The sequence below is a fragment of the Panulirus ornatus genome, chromosome 42 (genome assembly GCF_036320965.1).
Source record: "Panulirus ornatus isolate Po-2019 chromosome 42, ASM3632096v1, whole genome shotgun sequence".
NCBI classification, from domain to species: Eukaryota; Metazoa; Arthropoda; class Malacostraca; order Decapoda; family Palinuridae; genus Panulirus; species Panulirus ornatus.
Window position 1 is genome coordinate 1364077 of NC_092265.1, and position 10017 is coordinate 1374093.

The window sequence follows — 10017 nt, forward strand, 5'->3', positions numbered from 1 at the left end:
ACCTCGCTAACACGGGAAATGGCGAATAGTTTGAAAGAATATATATATATATATATATATATATATATATATATATATATATATATATATATATATATATATATATTCCTACGTTGTGTTACCCGTTTATTTAACCCTATTTTTCAATCTTCTCAATTACGAATTGAGGTTGCTTAGAGTAAGAATATTTAGATGAATAAATACGGAGGAGAATCGATTGTGAAAACAATATCAATTGTTACTACTTTACTTAGTATAAGCTATTTTGAAAATATAATTTAATTCAAAGTATTTATATCACATATATTTTTCATCTTATCTTTGATCAAACAATAGTAAAGTTATACTTAAAGAGATAATGTTCCTCTATGAATATTGTTTACGTTTGGCGTGTGTGTTTGCGTGTGTGTTCGTCGACTGTCGGCCACTCGTTGGCTCAACTTCCTCCCGGCAACATCATTTATCCTTCAACCTTGCCTCTGACACTTACATAACATGTCTCTCTTAATAGACTCTATGATAACTTTTTGTAACTTAACCACAATAGGACTTTGTGGTTTTATGAAGGTGCCACAGATTATGAAAATCATAAAAGCGAAATCTGTTCAAGGATTAAGTTTAGCCAGCTTGCTGCTTGAGCTGACAAGGTAAGATTTTTCCTCAAAAACTTGTAAAACCTGTGATCATTAAGTGTAGTGCAATGCATGTATTTCGTTGAATATTTAACTGGACTAGTATTAGATTACCTGATTTATAGTGAATGGTTTTTTGTACCATAGCTTTCCACTCTACAGTAAACATTTACCTTGTTATTTCCAGAGAAGTTTGTGTTCAGGGTGAGAGTATGTTACATTAAAATTTTTCGTAACTTCAGTTTAAACAAATGGTCAAGTTGCCATAAAAAAATTACTGCATACGTAACACTTTAAAAGCATTTAATGATTGATTTGTAATTTCAGTCCATGAATGTGGCAGCTATGAAAGAAAGGTTGGGAAACCTTTTTCACTTTCCACACTCGGTTGTTTGTTCCGCCAAATGCCTCATTATGTAGTTCCTTATTCATGAATTGCATAAACATGAGTGTTATCACCATTTTGGACGTCCAGCGAATTTTAAGTTTGGTTTGGTTGAAAGTGTTTTGATGTCTCAAACGATTCTGACCCTCATTTCTGTCACAAATCACTACTTTTAGTAATTTCTCCCACCCAAAACCCAGGTTCCCAGTTGGATATCAGAAACAGCTATTTGAAATAGATGGGTAATGTGTAATTTTAACTAGGTCATTTTCAGGTTTATTTTTCCTTGAGCCATCTCTGGGTTGCATTGATTTTACAGTTAGGTAGTCAAGACAAGAGATCACCGGTTGGGGCTGAGTAACAATTGATTTGACCCAACTTGCTAATACTCCAAGATGTCGATGAGTATGGGCTTTTCTGTGATCCTAGTGATTTAGTCTACAGTAATTGAATTAAATCATTATGCATACCAGAAATGATAAATTTGCTTGAGTTAATCTCATAATTTGCAGAAACATATGTTCTATAGGGAAGTTTATAAATCCAGCAATAAAGTGGAAATAAAGGAAATATATTTAGGAGTAAAATACTGCTTAGTTGATTGTTTTGTTGGTAGCAGAGTAATCACTCTGAACATCTATACTGTGTAGTTACTGATTTGTACTGTACATGGAAAAAGTTTTAACTTGTGGGTTCCCTCATCTTGAATATTCTGAACTAACAAACAACTAAGAGTGATGCATGCTGTCTCTGTTAACCATGCCATTGGTCATTATATATGTAATGTACAAAAGTATAAAGGTGTGTCTAGAGAATAGAGTGAAAGCAGTAGAACATGATTTTGAGAATTATGTTTATTCTGTGATATGATGTAAGGTGATCAAAGATCAAATGAATTTTATGTTTTTCATTACTGTAAGGTAGATTTACCCCTTAAGAAAAGTCAGTTGAGTAGTAAGACTGTTTTTCTAAGATATTTCAGTTTAGTAAGATTGTTATTCTGTAAGTCTACCCTAAATAAATTGCATCCCGTAGATTCCACTTATATTTTCATGATGCTGCTGTGACTTGTAAAAGCTTGTGCTTACAGTTTTTTGGAATAAACTGAATATTGTTTAACATGTGCTAATAGAGAAATTACTGGAGAATAATTCTCATTCCTTCCTTTTCCAGCTATTCTATTATGCTCAGCTACAATGTGTACTCTGCTTATGCATTCAGTACATATTTTGAGTACCCCTTAATGGTTATTCAAGATGTGGTCATGTTGGGAGTGTTTCTAACATTTACTGGTCGTCTTTCACCTCTTGTGGTTCTCCCCGCTGCAGCATTCTCGTATTTTGCATATTCCATTGCATCAGGAAGTCTTCCCAGCAGCCTCATAACAACACTTGTGGTAAGTTGTTGACTGTTGATTTGTTATTTCTCATACATTTAAAGATGAGAGGCATATCTAGTGAAAAGCTAAGTAATTTAATTTAAACAAAGAGCAGCCAATAAAATATCTGTGGGTAATGTTTTTGATAAAAGTATTGGAAGGCTTTGTTAATATTATTGTGAAAAAGAAGGCAAATGAGAGTTGGGGTGAGAGAATATTCAGTTTTGGGGAGAATAAAATGATGTTTTGGAAGGAGGTAAATAAAGTGCTTAAGACAAGAGAACAAATGGGATCATCAATGAAGGGGGCTAATGGGGAGGTGATAATAAGTAGTGGTGATGTGAGGAGATGGAGTGAGTGTTTTGAAGGTTTGTTGAATGTGTCTGATGATAGAGTGGCAGATATAGGGTATTTTGGTTGAGGTAGTGTGCAAAGTGAGAGGGTTAGGGAGAATGATTTGGTAAACAGAGAAGAGGAAGTAAAAGCTTTGCGGAAGATGAAAGCCAGCAAGGCATCGGGTTTGGATGGTATTGCAGTGGAATTTATTAAAAAAGGGGGTGACTTGTTGTTGACTGGTTGGTAAGGATATTTAATGTATGTATAATTCATGGTGAGGTGCTTGAGGATTGTGGAATGCATGCATTAGTGCCATTGTACAAAGGCAAAGGGGATAAAGGTGAGTGCTCAAATTACAGAGGTATAAGTTTGTTGATTATTCCTGGGAAATTATATGGGAGGGTATTGATTGAGAGGGTGAAGGCATGTACAGAGCATCAGATTGGGGAAGAGCAGTGTGGTTTCAGAAGTGGTAGAGGATGTTTGGATCAGGTGTTTGCTTTGAAAAATGTATGTGAGAAATACTTAAAAAAGCAAATGGATTTGTATGTAGCATCTATGGATCTGGAGAAGGCATATGATAGAGTTGATAGAGATGCTCTGTGGAAGGTATTAAGAATATATTGTGTGGGAGGCAGGTTGTTAGAAGCAGTGAAGAGTTTTTATCGAGGATGTAAGGCATGTGTATGAGTAGGAAGAGAGGAAAGTGATTGGTTCTCAGTGAATGTATGTTTCCCGCAGGGGTGTGTGATGTCTCCATGGTTGTTTAATTTGTTTATGGATGGGGTTATTAGGGAGGGGAATGCAAGAGTTTTGGAGAGAAGGGCAAGTATGAGTCTGTTGTGGATAAGAGAGCTTGGGAAGTAAGTCGGTTGTTGTTCGCTGATGATACAGCACTGGTGGCTGATTCGGGTGAGAAACTGCAGAAGCTGGGAAAGTGTGTGAAGAAAGAAAGCTAAGAGTAAATGTGAATAAGAGCATGGTTATTAGGTACAGTAGGGTTGAGGGACAGGTCAATTGGGAGGTAAGTTTGAATGGAGAAAAACTGGATTAAGTGAAGTGTTTTAGATATCTAGGAGTGGATTTGGCAGCAGATGGAACCATATAAGCAGAAGTGAGTTACAGGGTGGGGGAGGGGGCGAAAGTTCTTGGAGCATTGAAAAGTGTGTGGAAGGTGTGAACATTATCTTGGAAAGCAGAAATGGGTATGTTTGAAGGAATAGTGGTTCCAACAATGTTATATGGTTGCAAGGCGTGGGCTCTAGATAGAGTTGTGCGAAGGAGGGTGGATGTGTTGGAAATGAGATGTTTGAGGACAATATACTTGCCACGTATTCCTGCGTGTCATAGAAGGCAACTAAAAGGAGTGGCTATGAAACTAGCCACACCTCTTGCATAACCATTTATGTCGTCTTACTTTCATGATTTCACCCCCTTTATTCAATTCCACTCTCACTTTTCATGTTTTCTCATACAATCCTTCATGTTTGACTTTCCTCTTCTAGAATTGTCTGAAATTTCCTTCCTGTTACATTCATCATTCCTTTCATATTCCACTCATCCATGCCTTATGTCTTTTTTTTTTATATGATACAAATTATATCTTTGTGCTGCAGTTATTGAATGTTGTATTGAGGTTAATTTTTTCATGCATGTTAAAGGTTTTGAATTATGTATTAATATGAAACTAATTTCTCAGTCCCTATGTACTCCTATTTCGGCAAGCAGTAAGGTGGTAGCTCTGTTAACCATCATCCGTTCCAAGAACTCAGCTACTGTATCTATTCCGTCTTGGTCCATCTCGGCATATACCTGTGTTAGTGAGTATCCGTTTATCCATATTTACACAAGTATCATAACATGATTCATATTTGCTACTATTGTATTATGGCAAGTATTTTTTTTTAAGTCTGTTGTGGATGAGAGAGCTTGGGAAGTGAGTCAGTTGTTGTTCGCTGATGATACAGCGCTGATGGCTGATTCATGTGAGAAACTGCAGAAGCTGGTGACTGAGTTTGGTAAAGTGTGTGAAAGAAGAAAGTTAAGAGTAAATGTGAATAAGAGCAAGGTTATTAGGTACAGTAGGGTTGAGGGTCAAGTCAATTGGGAGGTAAGTTTGAATGGAGAAAAACTGGAGGAAGTAAAGTGTTTTAGATATCTGGGAGTGGATCTGGCAGTGGATGGAACCATGGAAGCAGAAGTGAATCATAGGGTGGGGAAGGGGGCGAAAATCCTGGGAGCCTTGAAGAATGTGTGGAAGTCGAGAACATTATCTCGGAAAGCAAAAATGGGTATGTTTGAAGGAATAGTGGTTCCAACAATGTTGTATGGTTGTGAGGCATGGGCTATGGATAGAGTTGTGTGCAGGAGGATGGATGTGCTGGAAATGAGATGTTTGAGGACAATATGTGGTGTGAGGTGGTTTGATTGAGTAAGTAATGTAAGGGTAAGAGAGATGTGTGGAAATAAAAAGAGCGTGGTTGAGAGAGCAGAAGAGGGTGTTTTGAAATGGTTTGGGCACATGGAGAGAATGAGTGAGGAAAGATTGACCAAGAGGATATATGTGTCGGAGGTGGAGGGAACGAGGAGAAGTGGGAGACCAAATTGGAGGTGGAAAGATGGAGTGAAAAAGATTTTGAGTGATTGGGGCCTGAACATGCAGGAGGGTGAAAGGAGGGCAAGGAATAGAGTGAATTGGATCGATATGGTATACCGGGGTTGATGGGCTGTCAGTGGATTGAATCAGGGCATGTGAAGCGTCTGGGGTAAACCATGGAAAGCTTTGTGGGGCCTGGATGTGGAAAGGGAGCTGTGGTTTCGGGCATTATTGCATGACAGCTAGGGACTGAGTGTGAATGAATGAGGCCTTTGTTGTCTTTTCCTAGCGCTACCCCGCACACATGAGGGGGGAGGGGGATGGTATTCCATGTGTGGCAAGGTGGCGGTGGGAATGAATAAAGGCAGACAGTGTGAATTGTGTGCATGGGTATATATGTATGTGTCTGTGTGTGTAATATATATGTGTACATTAAGATGTATAGGCATGTATATTTGCGTGTGTGGACGTGTGTGTATATACATGTGTATGGGGGTGGGTTGGGCCATTTCTTTCGTCTGTTTCCTTGCGCTACCTCGCAAACGTGGGAGACAGCGACAAAGCAAAATAATAAAAAAATAATAAATTTTTTTTAAGACATTCTTGCCAGTTATGTGACATTCTTTGTGCTAACCAAGTAGGTTCAGCTTGTTGGGAATTTGTTGAGAACAAAGGAATTCAAACAGCAACAGACCACTGGGTCTTTTCAAGGCTGTTTATGACAGTGGAAGATATCAGAAATTCACAGATTAGTGTGGCAAGATATACAGATAATTCAAAGAGAATAAAGTGGAAATTGTCGGTGTTACTTGAGGAAACACAAATGATGTAAGTCATGAACATGAAGTGAAATATTTATCAAGTCTATTCTTAAATGTATCTGTAGTTCTGTTTTCAACTACTCAAATTGGTGAATTGTTCCATATGTTAGCAATCTTGAAGAAAATGTATTTCACTTCATTTGAAGTAAAACATTTCCCCCATGAGTTTGTAACCATTACTGCAAGTGAATCCAGATGAATTAAGTCTTAGTAACTTGATAGATCAGGAGTATCAGAGCCTTTGATAATTTTGAATACTTGCATTAGATCACCTTGTAGCCTTCTTTTTTCTAAGCTAAATAGATTCTAGTTGTGTAATCTGCTGTTGTAAGATTTGTTTCTCAGCTCGGGAATCATCTTCAAAGCTTAATGCTGCATTCTCTCCATTATGTCTGAGTCTCTGTTTTTAGGTAGAGTAAACAAGACTGAACACAATATTCAAGTTAGGGATGAACCAATGAATTGTAAAGAATAAGGGTGATTTCCCTGGATGTATATTTGAGGGCTCTACCAATGAATTCAAGAATTGTGTTTGCTGTATTCACTGCTTCTCTGCATTGTTACTTGGTTTTAGGTCATCAGGTATCATTATGCCCAAGTCTTTTTCCTCATTTACCTCTTGCAGTTCAACAGAATTCATACTGTAGCTTGCTATTTGTTTTTGCTTACAATGAAAAATTTTGCATTAATCGATATTGAAATTCATTTGCCACCTATGGGCCTATTCCATCAATTTTTCCATTTCAGTTTGAAGCTGTAGGTGTTCAAGTTCATTTGTAGATTTATTTTCCCGTTATGTATCATCATCGAATTTTGATATCTTACAGTGCAGTCCATAATTAATGTGATTAAGATATATGAGAAAGTGAATGGTCTTAAGATTGATCCTTGTGGCTTTCCACTTGTTAATTCTAACCATTCTTAGGTTTTACCATTAATCACAACTCTTTATTTACAGCCAGTCTACCAATTTTTTGTCCAACAAAGTACAACTTCATCAGTGCCATGTGACAATTTTTTATAGTAACTTTTGATGGGGAACCTTATGAATGATTTTTGGAAAACTAGATAGATGATATCAACTTTTTTATTTTCATAATACATGTTGATTATATAAAAGAAATAGAACAGATTGGCCAGAAATGAGTGATTTCTTCAGAAACCATGCTGAGATTTTTTTATCAAGTTGTCCTCTAAATGATTTACTAATCTGTCTCAGATGGTGGTTTCCATAGGGCTTCTAGCTGCAGACATTAAGTGAAGTGGATGATAATTTCCAGTAAGATGATTATTGAACATTTGCCAAGTAACAGCTTGAAACTGGAAATTTCCTAAATTGTATGATTATCCCCTTAATATGTATCCAGTGGTAATACTGCTTATTATCACACATTCACCTCAAATAGTAGCTTACTTTGTTAGGCAAGAGTTCCTGCTGAAAGTACATAAATTTGTTTTCTTCGTTCCATCATTATTATTTGCCTTAACTTATGCCTTTTCCTTTGTGTATAATACTGGAGAACAAGAGCTTTGTGTGAATGCTGCCTTTATATAAGCTCACCTGGTAAGTTGCTGTCATTATTTTCATCCATTGTTTGTCACAAACTGCATTTTCATCATTGTGCCTTACCTTACCTTACCTTACCTTCCTGCCCCAGGAATCCCTTCTGTCTTTATGAGGTTCCTGCAGCACTCAGAAAGTAGGCCATGTCCACTCTTCTGGACCACAGGTCATACAGTGTTGTGATGTGTGTGTGTGTCTTTGTGCAGAAAGTGCAGGGTAATTGAGTACATGGGATACAGTGAATTAGAGCAATATGATTTTCAAGGGGCAGCATGTTGTTAGTGGGCTGAATCAGGACATGTGAGGAGGCAGTGGAAACCACAGAAAGGTCCATGGGACCTAGTTATGGATAGGTGGCTCTGATTTCAGTGCATTTTATGTGAATGCTAGAGAGTGGATATGAATGAATGAAACAATTTTTCATTTGTTCATGGCATTACCTCACTAATGTGGGAAATGGCAAACAAGCATGAAAAAAGTAGTAAAAAATGCTGTAGGAATGTGAAATACTTCACGATATGCATGAGCTTAGAGGCCTATGTACTTGGTACTCTCTGTAAACTGAAATTGATTTAAAGGTTGTGGATAGATTGCTGTGAATTCTTTGTAGTTATGAAATGTAGAGATACCATTTCCCATCCACTTTTATAGAGTTGTTGTCTACTTAATGACACGTTCAGTTGAAATTTTTCTTTAATACTTGGTTGTGCATACTTTACGTAAATATGTTAATTTTTGATTTGATATCTGTTGGAGGAAATCTTAAAGCTCTTTATCATTACAGCACGATTATTTACAATCTATGTGGAGTCAGCAGATCCTGCACTCTTGATGAATTTTGGCACCTCCTTCATTTTGAACCTTTGTATCATCACAGCTGCTGTCTTCTATAAACCAAGAGAGAAGAAGGATTAAAATGTTTTTTAAAAATTTGTATCACTGCCCTCTTAGACGTGGATAAAGATTTTAAAAGATTTGTAATATGTATTGTCATATTAAAGTAAATTAGGTCAAGTTGATTGAATTATAAGTACTGAAATTTTTTGGTATAAAAAAATCTTTTCATGTCTTGTTTAGAATATGCTGTTAGTGAGTTTAGGTGTTCAGAACTGGCAACACTAACACACCATCTTAGCAGCTGGTGATCTCAGGGATCTTATTACATTCCTGTTGTCTTCAAGATTGCTATTTTTTCAGTTAAATTCCCACATTTATTAGGAATTTTGAAAAGTTGAGAAAATCGTTAATGTTTATATAAATATTCTAGATTTTACTGGTCATTGGTCCCAGATAATGCTTTGTAAGTTCTCACTGAAATGCAAGTGAATTAAAACAGTAATTGATACATTTTCTTTTATATTATAACAACATATGTAATGTATATTTAAGGACTTAATAAGAAAAGAATGTAGGGAAATCACCTAAGCTGGAAGAATCCTTGAAGATACATCACTTTTGATTAGAAGATTACCTTGTCGTAATGGAAGGTAGATAAACATACTAAATAATATGACAGGTGAGCTAAGATTTAGAACTTTATCCTTTTGGACAGCAAGTGAATTATTTGTCGATGCTTCTTCATATATCAGCATAAGGACTAACACATATGATGCAGTCTTAGTAAAACATGTAACTAAAATTGAAGTTATGTACAAAGTTTTAGAGCACATCTTTTTTGCAACAAATATTTTTGTAGTCATTGAAAGAGATAACCTTTGATGAAATGATAAACTACAAGGTATTTAAAACATGTAAATGGTTATGATTGAATTAGTAATAGAATATAATCTTAGTTTTCTTTATTTAGAAATTGGTTTCCAGATCGGTGTTTAATGATCCATTTAGATACTGAAGATTTATAAGACAGTTTTTTATTGCAGTGCAGAGGTTTGTTGGTAGTATTTTGATAAGCGGTGTTTAATTGAACTTTGTATTTTCCTGTAATCATTATTTGGCTGGATAGTATATGCTAACATTCATTGAAACAGACATTGTTGATTTGTAAACATAGATATTTATCCCAGTTTCTGCTGTATAAGATTTTACAGATTTCTTTATTTCAGTTTTGAAGGAATTGTTGAATAGCTGTAGTAATTATTTTTGTGATGATGTACATGAATATTAAGTAATATTGTTGAAAGTGTTATGAAAAATCAGGGTTTTGTCATATGAAAGTAAGGTTTTGTATTCAGAATCTGGAGTTAGGTTCTCAGAAGCAAGGCTGTGTTCAAACATTGCCCTTTTTGGCAGGGAACTTGATCCATAATACCTATCTATGTCTTTGACGCCCATTCCCACCAGGAAC

The 10017-nt window shown here is 36.1% G+C and overlaps 1 protein-coding gene across 1 annotated transcript; it reads left to right on the forward strand.

Moving 5' to 3' along the window:
- The first annotated feature begins 405 nt into the window (after window positions 1-405).
- LOC139761803 (solute carrier family 66 member 3) lies at window positions 406-8642 on the forward strand. The gene is made up of 4 exons (XM_071686285.1): window positions 406-647; window positions 2191-2413; window positions 4431-4551; window positions 8497-8642. Exons 1-4 carry the CDS (start codon window positions 496-498, stop codon window positions 8625-8627), a joined length of 627 nt encoding a protein of 208 aa, XP_071542386.1. The 5' UTR covers window positions 406-495; the 3' UTR covers window positions 8628-8642.
- Window positions 8643-10017: the final 1375 nt, after the last annotated feature.

Coding starts and splice junctions, on each gene's coding strand:
- LOC139761803 (XM_071686285.1), top strand. CDS start 496: ATGTCTCTCTTAATAGACTCTATGATAACTTTTTGTAACTTAACCACA. Junction 648..2,190: donor TTGCTGCTTGAGCTGACAAG/GTAAGATTTTTC, acceptor TTCCTTTTCCAG/CTATTCTATTATGCTCAGCT. Junction 4,552..8,496: donor CTCGGCATATACCTGTGTTA/GTGAGTATCCGT, acceptor TTATCATTACAG/CACGATTATTTACAATCTAT.